We start from the raw sequence: 19196 nt of genomic DNA on the forward strand, positions 1-19196 counted from the left end.
TTCCACTTCCCAGAGGCAACCTTGTTACCAGGTTCTTAGGGGGCCTCCCAGGGACAGTCTACATATTTAGAAAATCTCTTTGATTTTCATATCATCTTTTTCTCAGGCAAATGCTGGCAAGGTGTACCTGCCGTTCTGCTCTGGAGGCTGCCATCTAAGTGAGTTCCCTTTCAGCCCTCATGATGTCTCTGTGGGCAGAGCCGCAGAGGGGTCTGGTTACAGCTTCTGAGGGCTCAGCGAGCCTTGGTCTCGGTTTTATATTTTTACTCTTTGAACTGAAAATCTGCAAACAACTAAACAGGTGTTAGATTTCTCAGTCTCAACTGTTTCCTCAGTTGCTCATGCAAGGAGCAGATCTGCAGGCCGTTGGGGCCAGCTCACAGGGTGGTCTGAAGCAGAATGTAGGTGTTCTCCAACATTGACCATCAGGTCAGTGTTTTCTGAATTGACAATTGAAAAGTGTGGTCTGACAGGGTAAGATAGTATTTTGCAATTGGGATTGATCCCCCCATATTAGGGACGTGTGCCCCCTAGAATGCTCTGGAGTGAAGAACAAAGCCTAAGTCAATATGGTCCACCCTAAGACCAGTCCTGTCCCCTCCCTTCAGGACCCATAACACTACCACCCCCAGCTCCTGTCATTAGAGTTTCTCCTCTGCAGGCTGCGCCCTCCCACTTGGTCAGGCCTGCCCATCTGTACTCTCAGTAGGCCCCGTCTTCAGACCACCCCTCCCCAACAGGCCCTGTCCCCTCAGCCTCCCTCTTTGCATCCTTCTTCTAACTGGTCAAACCAAGAACATTGACAACTTGACCCTCTAAAGGGCCCAGTGGGCAAGGAGGGAAGGTAGGAAGTTAAACTCTTTCAAAGCTGAGCTCCAGAGAGCAGCAAATAGAATGGACAGGTGCATTTGAGACATCTCATCTGTAAAATGAGTATTAAATAATATGATGAATACAAAAGGGCTTTGTAAGCTGCAAAGTGCTAGATATGCATATGGGACTCATATTCTTATGAAGACGATGATAATTTAAAAATAAGTCATGGAAGCCAATTTTACAAATAAATTTTTTTATTACAAAAGTGTTACTTATTCATTTTAGAAGATTTAAAAAGTATATAAATAAACAAAATAAGAAAAAAAAATCTCGGAACTTCCCTGGCAGTCCAGTGGTTAAGACTCCATGCTTCCAATGAAGGGGGCACAGGTTCAATCCCTGGTCGGGGAACTGAGATCCCACATGCTGCACTGCTCGGCCAAATAAATAAAGAAAAGAAAAAAGGGAAAAAAAGAAAAAAAAATCTCATAGTGTTATTACAGAGTGTGGTGCCTTGTATTATTTATACAGTATATTCCATCTGTTCCTATGGGACCTGTTTCTGTGGGAGGATTATTGTTGCCTTGACAACAAATTTTGCCCCGTGACTTACTCTGGCCAGTTAAGTGTGAGTGGAAATGGCATGTGCCACCTCTCAGCAAAAGTTTTAAGAGCCTTTATGTGGTTTGCCATCTTTTTTCTCCTTCTGTCACAAAACTGGCATGTCAAGAGCTTTTCCATCATCCTTGGTCTTGGACTGAAGCCCTGTGAGCCCTGTAATGTGAGTGAGAAATAACATTTATTGTTGTGAGCCCGTGAGATTTGAGGGTTGTTTGTTACTGCAGCATAATTTGTCCCAAGATACCTGATACACAGAGATAACAACTGTTAATATTTTGGTTTATATCCTTCAGTCTTTTTTTTATGCCTATATTCAATATATATTTTTCTTTATAAAAAGAGGATCATAATGTATGTATGATTTTGTGAAGTGCCTTCTCATTTCACCTGAAAATATTTCAGTATATAGCTCCAAAAGATGAGTTTTCTTTAAGCATAACCACAACACGATTACCACACTTAAAATTAATAATAATTGCTTCATATCACCAAATGTTGGTCACTGTAAACATTTCTCTTCTAAAATTTTATTTAAGTCAGGGATCCAAATAAGCTGCATACTTTGTAGTAGGTTGATATATCTTTTAAATCTCTTTTTGTGCGTCGGCTCTCCCTCCCTGCCCCACCCCCCTTTTTCTCTTTCCCCTTTTGATGTATTTGTTGAAGAAGCCGAACTGGTTGCTCTGTAGAGTTTCCCACAGTCTGGGTTTTGCTAATGTATTCATGTGGTGTCATTTAACATGTTCCTCTTTCCCCTATGTTTCCTGTAAGTTGCTGATTAAATCTAGACACTTGATCAAGATTCAGTGAATGGATTTTTCAACTCAATACATTATGAACATTTTCCATGTCATTTAATATTCTTCTACAACATGCTTTCTTAATGACCATACAGCTGTCAAAAATATGAATGTATTTTAATTTATTTAGCTAGTCCTCTATTGTGGGTCACTTAGGTTGTTTCTAAATTTTTGCTACTACACACAACTCACTGATAAACCTCCTTGTGGACTAGTCATTTTCTGGCCTGATTTGCTGCCCTTCTGTTCTCTTAGTTCCTGCGGATGGTGGATGCCTGTGCGAGCTTCCTCACAGAAGCCTTGAACCCAGAAAACTGTGTTGGAATACTGAGGCTGGCAGACACACATTCCTTGGACAGTCTAAAGAAGCAGGTTCAAAGTTACATCATCCAGAACTTTGTGCAGATTCTGAACTCCGAAGAGTTCCTTGAACTTCCTGTGGATACCCTGTACCACATCTTGAAGAGTGATGACCTTTATGTGACAGAAGAGTCTCAGGTGTTTGAGACTGTGATGAGCTGGGTCAGGCACAAACAGTCAGAACGACTCTGCTTGCTCCCCTATGTCCTGGAGAACGTGCGCTTGCCACTTCTGGACCCATGGTACTTTGTGGAGATGGTGGAAGCGGATCCTCTCATCAGACAATGCCCAGAGGTCTTCCCGCTGCTACAGGAAGCCAGGATGTACCACCTTTCTGGCAATGAGGTGAGTTGATGATGAGAGATGCCGTATATAACCAGCAAAGTGAAGGAATTAGCAGACCTCCCAGAGATACAGGTGAGACTGGCTCACAAATCATTAGGGCATCAAGAAGTAGATGCTGTAGATGTTTATAGTTTGAGTCAGGCAGTTCCAGAAGCCCTGGATTTCTGATCTGTAAAATGCCGATAATACTACATGGTAGACAGCTACTGAGAGAATTAGGTGAGATCTGGAAATCACCCAGCACCATGCCTGGCACATCCTTCCCCTTTCCAGTTGTGTAAGGGCGGGAGTTTGGTGGGGGAGACACACATATGAAGGGAGTGTGCCCTGTCCAGTCACCATTCCACAGGGCTGCTGCTTTCCCAGTTTGTCCACTCTGGGGAAACCTTGAGACTCTTATATCTCCCCTGACATTACCTAGGTTCAGACTCTCATTATTTCCTTCCTGAACCTCTGAGAATTCCTCAAAACTCAGCTTTCTGCCCCCAGTCTGGCCGCCCTGCGATTCATTCATCAGCTGGATGATCTAAAACTCAAGCCTAATCATTTCACTCCTGGGCTTAGCCTCTTCACTGGCTCCCCACCACTTTCAGGATAAAGCCCACACTTCTGCCTAAACTCTCTGAGCCTGGTCTCTTGCTCGCTGCTCTAGTGTCATCTGCAACCTCTCTCTCCTGCTACAGTCTGAGTGCACTGCTTGTAATTCCCCAAAGCGGACACGCTTTTTCAGCCTTCAGGCTAATGCAGGTGCTGCTCAAATGACTTTTTCCTCTTCTTCATCTAGTTAACTTCTGCTCCAGCTTCAAAACTCAGTTTAAGCATCACCTTCTCCAGAGGCCTCTGTCAGTCTCATAGCACTGGAGCATTGCTCTGTTATAGCACCAACCACTGCATGTTAACCATTGACTTCCTCATCTCTAAATATCTCTAGACAGGGAGGTTGTTATGGTAGGAAATATGTCTTATTGGACTTTTCATCCAGACCTTAGGAGAGTCCTTGGTATATAGCAAGGGATTGGTTAATGTTTGTTGAATGAATAAATGCGTACCAAGATAGTGAATAAACATATCATTTGTATCTACCTGGTTCTCCTTAACAATTCCTGAAGAAATGTTATATTCAGAACTTTATAAAGACAAGAATAGGCTTAGTGGAGAGGAACAAAATAATCATTAAGTAACGATAGAGGGGCAGTTTGTTACGTTTGTACACATGAACAGCCACACATGTATACCACTATACAATGGTTCTGAGGTTGGCTACCAAGCCTTCTTCATTAGGCCATTGGTAGAAATATTAGCCAAAATAGTTTAGGAATTGTCTTTCAGAGGCCCCTTGGGAGCCCCTTCTTTTCTGTCTGTCCTTTTCTAGTTCTGTGTTGTCCTCAGATCCATTGTCACTTATTCACTCTGCAAACACATCCTTAAATATTTGGTAGAATTTATCAGTGATGCTATCAGAACCAGGAGGAATTTTTTGTGTATGTGAGAAGGTTTTAAACTTCAAACTACAAATTGTATTTCTTTAATAGCTATATAGATACAAGAGACTATTCACATTATCTATTTCTTCTAGAATGAGCTTTGGTAGTTTGTATATTTCAAAGAATTTTCCATTGCATAGAAGTTGCTGAATTTATTGGCATAAAGTTGTTCACAGTAGTCCCTTATTATCCTTTTTAATATCTGTAGAATCTGTAGTGATGTTATAGCTCTTATTCCAGATATTGGTAATTTGTGTCTCCTTTTTTCTCCTGATCAGTCTGGTTAGAGGTTTATCAATTTTATTGATTTTCTCAAAGAACCAGCTTCTGGTTTCACTTGACTTTCTCTACAGTCTTTACATTTTCTATTCCATTTATTTCTACCTTAATCTTGACTACTTTCTTCTGCTTACTTCAGGTTGAATTTTCTCTTCCTTTTCTAGTTTTTTAGGGTAGAAATAAAGGTCACTAATTTGAGATTTTTTTTCTAATATTGCCATTAGTGCTATAATTTCATATGCTATACTTTCATTCTTCACAAATAAATCCTGAACACCAACTATATGCCAGACATGGCACCAAGCACCACAAAACAGTCTCTACCTTACTAAACTTATGGTCTTTCAGAGAAGACAGGACACTAAGCAAATGAAGGGTGATAAGCAGACTGATAGAGGAAGACCAGATAACCACAAGGGTCCTATGCTGGATATGTGGGTCACTGGCAGTTGGCTCAGCACTGGGAAAGCCCTCATATTCCTGAATACAAGATCAGTCTCTGCAACTGCTCTCAGTACAGCATTTAAAGTACAGTCTTGGGGCTTCCCTGGTGGCGCAGTGGTTAAGAACCCAATGCAGGGGGCATGGGTTCAAGCCCTGGTCCGGGAAGATCCCACATGCCGTGGAGCAACTAAGCCCATGCGCCACATCTACTGACCCCGCGAGCCACAACGACTGAATCCCGCGCGTCTAGAGCTTATGCTCCGCAACAAGAGAAGCCAGCGCAATGAGAAGCCTGCGCACCGCAACGAAGAGTAGCCTCTGCTCACTGCAACTAGAGAAAGCCCATGCACAGCAACAAAGACCCAACACAGCCAAAAGTAAATAAAATAAAATAAATAAATTTTTTTAAAAACTTAAAAAAAAAAACCAAAGTACAGGGTCTTGATCAACTGTACTTCCAACATTCTTGCTATTTTTGTTTCTGCTTCCCATTTCCTAACTCCCTGAAATGCAGGTGATAAAGGCTTTCCTCTTATATAAAATGTCCCAACTATGTCTTCTGCAAAACTGCTGCTATGAAATATCTGCTCTGCCTTTTGTATTTGCAATGGGGTGGGGGTGGGGGAGTGGGATTATAAGCTTTGGATTTAGGAGGAGAGAGAATTCTGATAACTAGAAAATGTCAAGAACTTGAGCTCCCAGTCAGGCAGATCTGGGCTTTAATCTTGACTGCACAATTTACCTACAGTGTGACCTTGGGCAAGCTACTTAGCTGCTGTAAGGCTCAGTCCTTGTAACATGGGGAAAACAATATCTACCAACTGATAGAATTGTTTTGAGAATGAGGTAAGATAATGAATGAGATGTGCTAGCACAGTGTCTGGCATATGTTAAGTGCCCCAGAAATAAAGACTCTTCCTATTCTCACTCAGTTCTTTATGGTACTCTATCTCCCACAATCAAGCATTTTCTTTCTCTGAGGCTAAAATCTCTCTTTTCATTGTGTCCTAGTTTTTTTCTGCCTTATTGCCCCAAATCCTGCTCAGGGCATTTTCTCATCCTCATTTTATAGTCTAGGTAACTGAACCAACCAAACATTGTGATCTCTGAGTTGTGTCTCATTGCTAGCTGATTCCCTGAAACTCCCAGCCTTCCCGCTGCTTGTGTGATCTTGGCTTTATTCCTAATGACACTAGTGTAAGCCTGGAGGATACTCTGTGAACACATTTCTCCTCCTAACCTTCCTTTCCCAAACTTTAACCCTGCTTGTCCTATCATTATCTCTCCATTTTAACCTTGTCCCTCCTCTGAGCTCATGGAAGTGGTAACAGAAGGAAGTTTTAGAACCCTAAAAGCAAATGTCAACTTACATTTGATTTAGGAGTAGTAGCTGGTACCTTCATTGGGAGAGGTCTTTTGGGGCAGAGAAAGTTACCCCTTCATTTCATTGCCTCCTAAGTCTCCAGGGACCAACTTGATCTATACCAAAGGCTGCTCTGATATGTGTGCTGTCAGGAGGACCTACTCCTGAGGGCAGCGGGGCAGAAGCTCACCCTGAGGAGCTTTATCCAAGCAGTTTGGTCACTTCTGTTTGGTGCTCTCAGATAGGTTCTTTGGACAATGAGTAGTCAGTAAGGGGAAACTTTTTTGCTCTACTTCTAACAGTCTGAAAATAAACTGTGTAGGCCTGATGGTTGCGTGTGATTCTTTGGCAAACACTTACTTCCGTGTGTCTGCAACAAACTTGCCCATCTCTGACTTCAGATTGGCGTTTGTCATGCCTTTGGGGTTAATATTTTGCAAAACGTAGCCGAACTTATAATTTGGTAATGGTGCCACCATCTGGCAGTCCTGTGGTTCCGAGTTACAAGGCAGGTCTCAATACCCAGCCAGTCCCATCAACTAGATGATTGTATTAGTTATCTATTGCTGTGCAACAAATTATCCCCAAACAGCTGTTTAAAACAACAAACATTTATTATGTCACAGTTTGCAGGAATCTGGGAGTGATTCAGCTGGGTGATTCTGGCGCAGGGTCTCTTCTGAAGTTGCAGTCCATCTATTGGCTGGGGCTGCAGTTAGTCATCTCAAAGCTCAAAGGGGGCTGGAGGATCCACTTGCAAGTTCCCTCGCAGGATTGTTGACAGAAGTCACTTCCTTGCTGGCTGTTGGCTGGAAGCCTCAGCTTCTTGCTACTTGGGCTTCTCCATTGCAGCTGTCTTTCTTTAGAGCAAATGACCCAAGAAAGACTGAGAGAGCTGTCAAGATGGAAGCTGTAGTGCCTTCATAACCTAATTTCAGAAGTGGTATACCAACACTATTGTATTCTATTGGCATAGAGATCAACCCAGGAATAATGTGGAGGGAACAACATAGGATGTAAATACCAGGAGGTGGGGATTGCTGGGGGCCATTGTGGAAGCTGGTTACCACAATGATCTAGACTGGAAAAAAAAGTCTTTATCAGGTCCTGGGTTAACTAACTTGCCCATTCATTCATTCATTCATTCAGCCAACATTTATGGAAACCCACAAGCTCCAGGCACTGTTCTTGGTGCTGAGGATCCATTGGAGAAAAGGGCTATCCCTGCCATCAGGGACATTAGAATAAATTACACGAGGGTGAAAAGCGCTGTGATAGGGAAATTCAGGACTGTGGGAACAGGTGTGGAAAGGCAAGAATGGCTTCCTGGAGGAAAGAACAAAATGACATTGAAAATAATGTCAAGTGGCTTACAGGGTAAGTGGTTGGGAAGGTAGTGTGGGCAATCGAGGGCAGATATTATGGGGAGATGCAGACAGCAGGCAGGAATGCAGGCTTCAGTCAGGGGGAGCAGAGTCTTCCACAGGCCAGGACTCGGGACCGGGATGCCAGCCCTGGGAGTCAGGAGTAAGATCATGGCTGGTTTGGTCCCCTGCTAGTCAGCAGGCTGTTGATGCAGGAGAGCAGACACTGTGAATAAGATGGGAGTCTTCAGAGAGGAGGCTGAGGCTTGGCTCTCAGAACCAGAGTAAGGGTCACAGGGAACCAGTTCTGAGAAGCTAGTGCTGTCCTCTAAGTATCGCCCTATAATCCCTAAATCCTCCCTGCAAGAGGATCAGATTGGTGCTAGAGGTTGTCCCTCAGCTGTGGGAAGGAAGGTTTAGAGGCTGGAGGGAGAAATCTCAGATTGGCCAAGTTTGTCTTTGGTGCCAACTCATTGCTCATTCCTCTCCTACCAGCTTGGTATTCTCATAGTGCCTCCAAGTTCTCGGGACCACCCCTTCCACCCTTATCCCAGCTGGCCTTTCCACTGTCAGTGCCCTCAGTCTCAGCCCATTGCCCAGGATTTAAACTGCCACACACCTCCACTCCTTTCTGCTGACCCATAAAGGAAAGTCCTGCCACAGACTTTATGGCCATGGTCTGGCCTCAGTAACTGAGGATGCAGAATTTACTGTATCTGACTATTGGCCCAGAAAAACAAAGTCTCTTCTGGGAAAGTAGACGTTGGATGTTGGCTGACCTGATTACATGTGACTATTGATTGGATTCACCACTTGTGGACTCAGGTGAACTGTTTGTCACCATCTGTGGGCAAGATTGAAGTTCCATAATCCATATTAGGTCAGCTTAACCTTGTAGGAAAGAGTAGCTGCTTTGGCCATGTGGGAAATAGGTGCTGCTGCCTCTCTGTCTCCCATCAGTACCCCTGTAGAACCTTCCGCATCAAGCCCAGGGATGGCTGGAACCAGGAGGAGGGCAGCTCTCCCTTTTCATTAATTACATCAATATGACATCTCCCACCACTCCTACTGCCGTGACTAGCTATGGAGGGCCACGCGTGTGCCAGGTGCTCTTCTCAGCTCTCTACATCACAACCTCATGGATGCTCACAATGGCATGGTAGCATAGGAATGATCACAGGCATTTACAGAGATTGTGTTGCTTCTCCAAGGTCACGTGGCCATCGGTGGTGGAACCAGGATGGAACTCTGGTGTATTTGACTCCAAACCTCTGCTCTTTCAGCTGGGTTCAAATATCTGTGGTATGGATATCTTTGCTTGTTCAAGGCTCTGAAGGGTCATATGCTTGATGTTGGGACCCAGTCCCCCAACCTCCTTGGACACACCCTTGCTCCCTTTTGGTTCTTTTCTCCTAAGTTTCTGGATGCTCTTATGTGCCCTCAGGACTTCTCTTCCAGAAAAGGCCTGGTAGCGAGTGAAGTCTGGGATATCATCAAGAAACTGAAACCAGTGGGGAGTGGAAGGTGGCCAGAAATGAAATTCCAGGATTCAGTGCTTCTGACCAAGCAAGAGGGAAGAGGCAGGAAAGTGCATTTGATGGTAGACAGACCTGAACTTCTTAAAAAGTAGCAAAATCTACAACCGATAACCTTTATTGAGTACCTACTATACATCCGGCCCTGGGCCAAGCACACTAAATATATTATCTCATTTAATCCTCATGACAAACCTATGAGGTGGTTACCACTAAAATTTCCATTATACAGAAGAAAAACCTGAGGCCCAAGGAGGGGAAGTCACATGGTCCTACGGTGGCAGAGTTGGGAATTGGGCTCTGCTCCTCTGGCTCCATAGCCTGAGCTCTGAACCACTGTGCCATTCTGCCTTTTTGTACTCCCATTGATTTTCCAGATCATTTCGGAGCGCACCAAGCCCAGGATGCATGAGTTCCAGTCTGAGGTGTTCATGATCATCGGTGGCTGCACGAAGGATGAACGTTTTGTGGCGGAGGTAACCTGCCTGGATCCCCTGAGGCGCAGCCGCCTGGAGGTGGCCAAGCTCCCCATGACAGAGCACGAGCTGGACAGTGAGAATAAGAAGTGGGTGGAGTTTGCATGCGTGACATTAAAAAATGAGGTCTACATCTCAGGTAAGCAGAAGCCACGTGATGCCAAAGCCAGCCCCCAAGGCACTACATGTTTTCCTGAGTGAGAGACAGGCAACCATCCCAGGAGAATTACTGTGGATGGCACTGATCTAGCACTAACTGGGTCAGGATATGGAAACCAGGCACTCAGATGGTCTTATTGTGGAGAGGGAATAATTACTGAGTGAACCCTAATCCTTGAGCAGTATTGTAGTAGGAACTGGGAGAGCAGGCAGATAGGACTTCCTTCATGGAAAAGGAAGAAGGAAAGTGGTACTAGAGTTTATTCGGTGTCTGTTATAGGCATAGGACACTGAGCTAGCCACTGGAAATACAGTAATGAATAAATATGTCTGCTCTTCCCCCCAAATCTGACCTCTCCCCTCAAGTTTATTAGGTCTTACTTTTAGATGCTCCAACAGCATCCAGTACTTTTTCATTTCTACTTCTAAGTTGTTTGCTTAATTGTTTATAATTGCTCTATGCCTGTTTCCCATTAGTCCTTAAATTCCATGAATCAACACTGTATTCCCAATACCTAGCGCTGTGTCTGGCCATAGTAAATGCTCAATAAATATTTATTAAATGATGTAATCTCTACCATCTTTACAGCATAGTAGATGAATTTACTCTTTGGTAGCAATTAATTATTGCCTCTCACATCAGCTCTATAATGTAGGTGATTTTAATCTCCGGATTACAAATGGAGAAAACCGAGGCTCAGAAAGGTATGGAACTTACCTAAAGTCACACACTTGTAAGCGTCAGGCAGGATTCCAATCCATGTTCTCTGAGTCTTATGGTCTCCCATGACATTAAAAGCCACCTAGCTCTTCTTGCAGCACCAAGGGAAAAGACAAACATCCCTTCCCTTCTCTTGGCGGTTTTCTTTAATCTGAATTCGTTTTGGAAAGAGCTTATTCCCAGAGCTGGTCTCCTCCAAGATAAAGGGCAGGTCAGTTCTTCTTTGAGCCTATTAATACCACAGACTAGGGTTTAGCTTTCTTTTATCTTACAGAAACATTTTTAAATTGTTGTAGAAGATTTAAGCAATACAGGGAGTGTAAAGTAAAATATGGCAGTTTCTCTGTGCCATCACAATCCTACATGTTTTAATTTTTTTTTTTTTTACAAAAATGGTTTTATATTGTCTTAGAGTAAGTAATGCCAGCTGCTGTAACAAACCCTGAATCTCAATGAATCACCAGAGAAGTATGTGTGGGTTGGGGGAGAGCACCTGCTCCACTCAGTCATTCAGGGACCTAGGCTCCTTCCATCTCATGATGAGGCTGTTTCCAGACGTGACCTTCAAGCTTGATGCATTTCGGGAAGAGAGAGAAGCCCAACAAGTTGAAAAGACACACCTGCTCACAACAGCCTCGGCCTGGACATGAGGCATCAGTTCTGCTCACATTCTATTGGCAAGAACCAGCTGCATGCCCTCCCTGCACCCCCGCCCCCCATGCAGTGGGGCTGGGAAATGTAGTTTAGCCGTGTGCCCAGGAGGAAAAGACAGGTTTGGTAATCATGGTCAGTCTTTGCCACATACACTACACATAGTGTTTTATTCTACAACTTGTCTTTTGTCCGTCTTCAGTTTGTTGTTGTCTTTTAAAAAATGATACAGGCTGCTAACACATATATATGGAATCTAAAAAAAAAAAAAAAAGGTCATGAAGAACCTAGGGGCAAGACGGGAATAAAGACACAGACCTACTAAAGAATGGACTTGAGGACACGGGGAGGGGGAAGGGGAAGCTGGGACGAAGCGAGAGAGTGGCATGGACATATATACACTACCAAACGTAAAATAGATAGCTAGTGGGAAGCAGCCACATAGCACAGGGAGATCAGCTCGGTGCTTTGTGACCACCTAGAGGGGTGGGATAGGGAGGGTGGGAGGGAGGGAGATGCAAGAGGGAAGAGATATGGGGATATATGTGTATGTATAACTGATTCACTTTGTTATAGAGCAGAAACTAACACACCATTGTAAAGCAATTATACTCCAATAAAAATGTTAAAAAAATAAAAAATAAAAAAATAGAAAAAAATAAAAATGATACAGGCGATACATGAAAGCATGCTTGTTGTACTAAATCAACAGAAATGTGTGCTCAACTAACAGTCTGTTCTGAACATCATTACATGTTGGCATAATTGATCTACTCTATGTGTTAAGCAATGTAATACATGTAGAGTACAGCACAATCCCGAGCACGGGGTGAGAGCTCAGCAGTGTTAGTCGTCATGCTCACTACTGCGAGGATTGTTATTACTGCTCATTTCACCAGCTTCAGGGCTGTCTATGGAATGAATGAACCATAATTTTTTTCAGCTTTTATTTTCCCACTGAAAAAAATACCACAATAGGCATTTTCATACATATATATTTATGAACTTGCGCTGATATATGGAGAGATTCCTGGAAGTGGTCATAAGATGTGTAAATTTAGAGTTTTTGTAGATATTGCTAAATTGTCCTCCAGAAAGTTTGTACCAATTTACAGTTCAACCAATGATGAATGTCAGTGCCCATTTTCTACATCCTTGTTAACATTTTTTATTATCAATTACATTTTTAATAGACTTGATTGTGTAAATTTACACTCTTAGATCATTAATGAGGTTGAATATATTTTCATATATTTATTAGCTAAACATATCTGTTTTTTAAAAATGATCTGTTCCTACCCTTTGTTTTTCTATTGGTTGTCTTTTCCTTATTAATTTTTTGGAGTTCTTATTATATATCCTTTGCTATTTGTATTACAAATACTTTCTCCCAGACAGTGGGGTTGTCTTTTAACTTTGATTTATATTTTATATAGTAACTTTCTTTTCTATATGTTCTAGGTTTCTTGTCATGCTTAGAAAGCCCCTCCCCACCCCAAGATCATTAACATCTTCTCCTATATATTCTCCAGTTACTTCTATAGCATTTACATTTAAATTTTAAGTATAATGTGAAACAGGGATCTAAATTTTTCTCTAAACAGATAGCCAGTTGTTCTAATGCCATTTATTTAATAATCTCTATATCTTTTAGTCTGTTTCTGTACCTTGTTTTTAATTGATCAGTTTGTCTTATACTAGTAGCACATTATTTTTATTATCACAGCTTTTTAGTATATTTTGATATTTGCTAGGGAGAGCTCTCTCATTCCTCCTTCTTTTTCAAAAGTTTCTTAGAAATGTTCCCAAATCTACTCTTCCAAATGAAGCTTAGAATGGTCACTTCATGTCCTGAAATCCATGAAAAGCCCTGAAGGCACCTAATATACAGGTTAACTTGGGGAGGGTTGACATCTTTGCAATAACCTGTCTTATCATCTGTGCACATGATATGCCTGCCCAGTTAATCAGGTCTTCTTTTACATCCTGAAGTAAAAAAATTGTCTGACTGGGATCAATATCACAGTGTTTTGAATAGAGACCTCTAAGAGGTATACAACACCCCTCCCCCAGAATGGTTAAACTATATGAACAAAAAGATAACAGGAGAGGATGAAGCTCAGTCTCCCTAGCAGCCAGGGGAAACCAAACTATGGCATCATTTTTCTCCCTCAGGCTGTAAAACAAAACAAACCAACCAAAAAAACCTTCCTAATATCTGCTGTGGGTGGGGTATGGGGAAAAGTCAACCAGGACAGCTTTGGAAGGTTCTTTGGTATCACCTGTAGAAATTCAAGGTGGGCACACCATTGACCTAGGAATCCCACTTCTGGGCTCCACCCTTGAGAAACACTTACCCGTGACACAGAGCGTCATTAATGATATTCATTTCCACACTAGTGCACATTTTAGTCTGAAAGGTACATCCTTTGTTTTAGGTAGTTGGTAGTACTCTGTGCTGATGGGGAAATGGAAACACAAAGTCATTAAAATATTTTATTAAAGTCACCAGAAAAGTCAGCTCTGCTTTGTCTTGGTCTCTCTCCCTAACTGAATTACATATTTTCTATTTATTGAGTTGTCTTGAAAAAATGTTTTACCGGCTCACTCTCAGATGATCTGGTGTGAGCATCTCATTCTGTTCCAATAGAAATTGTTTCAAAGTAGGACAAACCTCACTTATGTTTTTATATAGATCAGAGTTATGAACCAAGAGAATTTTGTAAGATCTCATGGTGATTTTCCCAGGTTTGTATTTGTTTGAATAAATAAGCAAACAGAGAACTTAAGCTGGTTTCTCATTTGCCCGCTGGTCAAGGCCCTACTATCCTCACCTGCAATCGTCCAACTTTACCTGTCCTGCCTGACCTCCTGCCCCTGAGCCTCACAAACACTGGAGTCCAGGCTCCTGTTGGTCCCCACTCGCCTAGGCAGACTTGGGTACTACTCCCCTGAAGCCTTCTCTGGACCTAGCTCACGGAGCCTCCTCTTCTCTGAATTCTCACGACACAGAGGTGACACATGGCACAGCCCAGTGCATGATCCACCCCAGCCTTGCACTGTGTCTTCCTGTCACCCTGTGCAGGCTCTGTCCTGGCAGCCACACTGCATGTACCTTCATGATTTCTTTTGTCTGGGGGGATGGGGCGGGGGTTGGTGCTCGTCTGGGGATTTAACACTCTGGGCCAGTGGGGAATTATGGGAGAAGCTGCATTTCTGACATATCAGTGGTTTCTTAAATGCTCTATATGTCTCCTAGGTGGCAAAGAAACACAGCATGATGTTTGGAAATATAATTCTTCAATCAACAAGTGGATTCAAATTGAGTATTTGAACATAGGCCGCTGGAGGCATAAGATGGTGGTGCTTGGGGGCAAGGTCTATGTGATCGGAGGTTTCGATGGCTTGCAGAGGATCAACAACGTGGAGACCTATGACCCCTTCCACAACTGCTGGTCAGAGGTATAGATTATTTCTATGAGTAACTCTGTGTTATTGCTTCAAAGCTTAAAAAAAAAAATTGGTATCTGCCAATGTAGGTATACGGCTTTCTGATCTCCCTGCTCCCACTGAGAACATTTTCAGTGGCTCTGAGCTTCCCTCCTCATAGGAGCCATCGAGTCAGCATTGCTGATCAGGTCACGGAAATGATTTCCTTCCAGGTGGGGGAGCTCTGTGTGGGTACCTGTCCTACCCTGGCCAGAACCCCAGATGTAGACGGGAGGCTTGATCCTGTCTTGGTCTGCATGTCTTGGCCTAGAGTCTCTGTCTCCTCCGATGCCATCTGCCCTTGTCTTCTCCACACTGGGCATACCAGGATCTCTTGACTACACTGTTTGTTGAATCCAGAGTCATTTGGTAGTATTTAGAAGTCAGCCCTTATTTATTTACCTGTTAGTGATGAACCATTTGCGTGCCTTCAGACAAGACTTTAGCAATGCAATCTCAGGTATATATCATACTCAAGAAAAGGCAAAGCATTGCTCATCGATGGGCATAAAGTTTCCGTTTATGCAAGATGAACCAGCTCTGGAGATCTGCCATACAACATTGTGCCTATAGATAACAATACTGTATTTTACAATTTAAAATGTGTTAAGAGGGTAGATCTCATGTTAAGTATCCTTACCCCCACCCAACACACACACAGAGGTAAGGTGACCTCACTTCCTGTACTTCCAGATTATTCCCAATTTCAAATTTTCTTTCTCCTTATCAGATTATATGTCAGAGCATGTTCCAGCTTTGGGGTGTGTGAAACGTGGTCATCACAGGAACAAGCAAAGGTAGACAGGTCATGATGGCATCCAGCCAAGATCTGTTAACCCGAAAAGAACTTTATAGGGAGCCCTTAACATTTATAAGGCTGTGCCCAAGAACTTCTCAGTTGAAGTCCCATCACAGAGTTGCTCCGTGACCCAAGAGGGTTATGTTAATGGGTTAGAGACTCTTAAAAGTCCCCTTTAGTGCCCTGGGGTTTACAGGATGGAAACACCAGGCTGGCTTAACCCTCAGATCTGTATGTTGCCCCAGAGTGGGAGAATATGCTTACCTGTGGCCACCTGAAACCCTTATACCAGCTCTTCTTCCTAGCTATAAGCACCAACGACAATGCCTGGCACATAGTAGGCACTCAGTAAATATTTTTTGAATGAAGGAGCACATGAATAAATATGAATATGCATGTCTGAGAAAGCATTCTCCTCCAACATTGGCTGGTTTCATCTGTATAAACACTTATTCCTGTACACCCCTCCTGCCCTGAGAACTGAACTCTGGGAGAAACAGGCTAGAAACATCTGGAGCCTGGCGGGAGGGTGGGAAATGTACGCTTTGATCCTCTCTGTGTCTCAGGGGAGTCAGGCCCACAGGCCTTGTGACTTCAGGCAAAGGATTCCCGGGCTTGTGTCCCCTGGCTCCTGGCCTGTGTCCTGTGAGCCATTGCAGCAATCTGGGCAGTGTCACTGACAGCTTCTCCCGGTGCCCTGTGTCTCTGCAGGCTGCACCCCTCCTTATCCATGTCAGTTCCTTCGCAGCCACCAGCCATAAGAAGAAGCTCTATGTGATTGGGGGAGGGCCCAATGGGAAACTGGCCACGGACAAGACTCAGTGTTACGACCCTTCAACCAATAAGTGGAATTTAAAGTCGACCATGCCAGTAGAGGCTAAATGCATCAATGCAGTGAGTTTCCGGGACCGTATCTATGTGGTTGGTAAGTGAGCAAATGGCTTCTTATTTAAGTGTAGGGTCCCCTACACCTGCAGCCCTGCAGGTAGAGCACATGAGACCCTCCTGGGAATTCTTGAGTTCCTGGGTGATGTGGGTGGGGTTGAAAAGAAGAGAAGATGGGATTGGTCCAGGCCTTGGTGGAATTTACCTTGCAGTTCTGGAGACAGAAACAGCCCCCATTTAGGAGACATACAAGACAGATGGACAATGGTGCCCAGGGGAGGAGCAAGAAATTGCTTTGGGAGCAAAGTGTGTTGTAAGCATTAGCAATGCACAGAAATTGAAATATGCACCGTATAAGTGCCCAATAAATGGTAGCTATCTTTATTTCTTATTCTGTATTCATGGGAATTTTATTCTTCCGACTTGCTTTGGGGGCTCTGAACAGTTGCATTTAGCTGGAAGGAAAGCCTGACTAGCCAGACCACAGTTGGCATGTAATTGTTAAGGGTGATGGATCTCAACCCTGACTACTCATTAGAGTCATCTATGGAGCTTTTCCCAAAAATATGGGTAGCTGGGGCTTGTGCAGACCAATAATATCAGAAGGAGAAGGAGGACGCTGGCCACAGTGTCAGGTGTTTTTAATGTGCAGGTGATTTTAATGTACAGCCAGGATTGAGAACGACTGATCAAGGAAATACCAAAAATAAATAATTCCAGCAAATGAGAGCTAATCAGAGAAGGCTTCCTGAATGCAAAATATGGGAACGGATTAAGGCAAAACCCCTTCTCTCCCTTGCTTCAGGTTTCCTGTGTCTTTATGGTCAGACTCGTGACTCTGCCCCAGAGGTCTAATCTCAAGATGGGTAACTTGGGCTGGTGTCCCAGGTCATGCTCAGTCTAGAGATGCCACCACCTCTAGTCACTGCCATGTAGATCAATACAATGCAAGACTCCTATGCACCAGGCCTTCTGCCAGGTGCTTTATGTGCATGGTCCTTCTGATTTCTTATCACCACTGTGGTCTTGGTGCTCATGGTTACAGATCCAAAAGTGGCAGAGCTGGGATTATGAGCCGGGCCTATCTGATGCACCAGGTGGTATTTCTTCCAGGAAGCAGTCTTTGTGGTACATTTTGGCAGCCATGTGAAGACAGGCGTCCTTCAGAACCTGATTAGCACCGGGCTGCAGAGTTTAAAGGGCTATGAAGTGTTTCCAGCATGAGACTTGCTGCCCCTAGTTATCCATTCTGGCTTTCTGGAGAGCAGAGCCGTGAATTTGCTCTTTCTATTGGCAAGATGGTAGACTTGACCTAACCAGGAGTAGGAGTTTAGTGGTTAATGGGGAAGAAAACCAGAAAACAGTGAGATGCCCACGGTGTTTCCTTTCCTCTTCAGGAGGGGCCATGAGAGCGCTGTACGCCTACAGCCCTCTGGAGGACAGCTGGTGCCTGGTGACCCAGCTCAGCCACGAGAGGGCCAGCTGCGGCATCGCGCCCTGCAACAACCGGCTCTACATCACTGGGGGGCGGGACGAGAAGAACGAGGTCATCGCCACGGTGCTGTGCTGGGACCCCGAGGCCCAGAAACTGACGGAGGAGTGCGTCCTGCCTCGGGGGGTGTCGCACCACGGCAGTGTCACCATCAGGAAGTCGTACACCCACATTCGGAGGATCGTGCCTGGAGCTGTGTCGGTCTGACTGCGGGAGCGCGGAGGGCGGAGCCACGCTGGGAGCCCTCCTCCCTCTCGCCCGCATCGGTCCCTCTAAAGCAGCTAGCGGAGCTTGACTTACAGGCTGTGCATACATCAGGGGTTCACCGCAGCTCCCCATGGCGGCTCCTTGGAAGTCACAGCTTTGGGACTTGAGACCAGCCAGGACTGTCTGTGAGACCTACCTCAGGAGGAAAGAAGAATAATACTTGACATTCAAGACACACCTGTCCCATGCCAGGTTCGATACCGGGCACTTTTGTATACCAATTCCTTTAACCGTCAAATGACCTGGTGACTGGATTTTATTACTCCCATTCTACAGGTGAGAAAACCGAGTTTAAGAGAGACTAAGTGATTTGCCCCAGGTCAGTCAGATTACAAGTTAGCTAAACCAGGAGTCTAAACCCAGGTCTTCCAATTTCAAAGTTAGTGTAGGTTCTGTCATGTTGTCTATCTCAGAACATGAAAAACACAAAACAGCTCATTTTTGTTCTGACAAGTTTGCTAAAGGATTCACTCAGCAAGGCAGGGAAATAAAGGTGCTTCTTTTTTTCTTTTCTTCTTTCCCTTATATTTAAACCATTTGGGATCTTTGGTGTGGAAACCTTGGGCCCCTTGTCAAGAGCATCTCATAGGTTGTTCCATCTGACAGTTCTGGGGAGATGGGTCTGGGAGGACCTGTTTGCTATGAAAAATGTAAAAGACTTCTGTCCTCCCCTCTATTTTTTATGATCACAGGAGGCCCATTGTGGACTGGAACTGTCATGGCTGGACAGAACTGTACCTTCAGCACAGCCCAGTGCCCTAGCCTCTTAATGTCCAACAGTTGTATTGCAATGTAGAAGAGGTTTTTGCAGAGACTCAGAATACCGGTTTTGTTTTTCCGGGGCGG

General features: G+C 44.1%; 1 protein-coding gene across 4 annotated transcripts in view; it reads left to right on the plus strand.

Moving 5' to 3' along the window:
* Positions 1 to 19196, plus strand: part of KLHL6 (kelch like family member 6) — a 67160-nt gene that overhangs the window by 36775 nt on the left and 11189 nt on the right. For 2 of the 4 annotated variants that reach the window (XM_022571131.3, XM_022571141.3), the window contains exons 3-7: positions 2493 to 2942; positions 9789 to 10026; positions 14678 to 14880; positions 16418 to 16631; positions 17989 to 19196. The exon at positions 17989 to 19196 is cut by the window's right edge and continues 3002 nt beyond it. In XM_022571131.3, coding sequence (XP_022426839.2) covers positions 2493 to 2942; positions 9789 to 10026; positions 14678 to 14880; positions 16418 to 16631; positions 17989 to 18290 — 1407 coding nt within the window. In that variant the 3' untranslated portion in view covers positions 18291 to 19196. The remainder of the gene's footprint in view (positions 1 to 2492; positions 2943 to 9788; positions 10027 to 14677; positions 14881 to 16417; positions 16632 to 17988) is intronic. The other 2 variants (XR_002644213.3, XR_002644214.3) reach the window with 2 other exon arrangements.

The sequence above is a fragment of the Delphinapterus leucas genome, chromosome 4, assembly GCF_059928025.1.
Source record: "Delphinapterus leucas isolate spDelLeu-1000000601 "Yukka" chromosome 4, BTC_Dleu_Yukka2, whole genome shotgun sequence".
Lineage (NCBI taxonomy): Eukaryota > Metazoa > Chordata > Mammalia > Artiodactyla > Monodontidae > Delphinapterus > Delphinapterus leucas.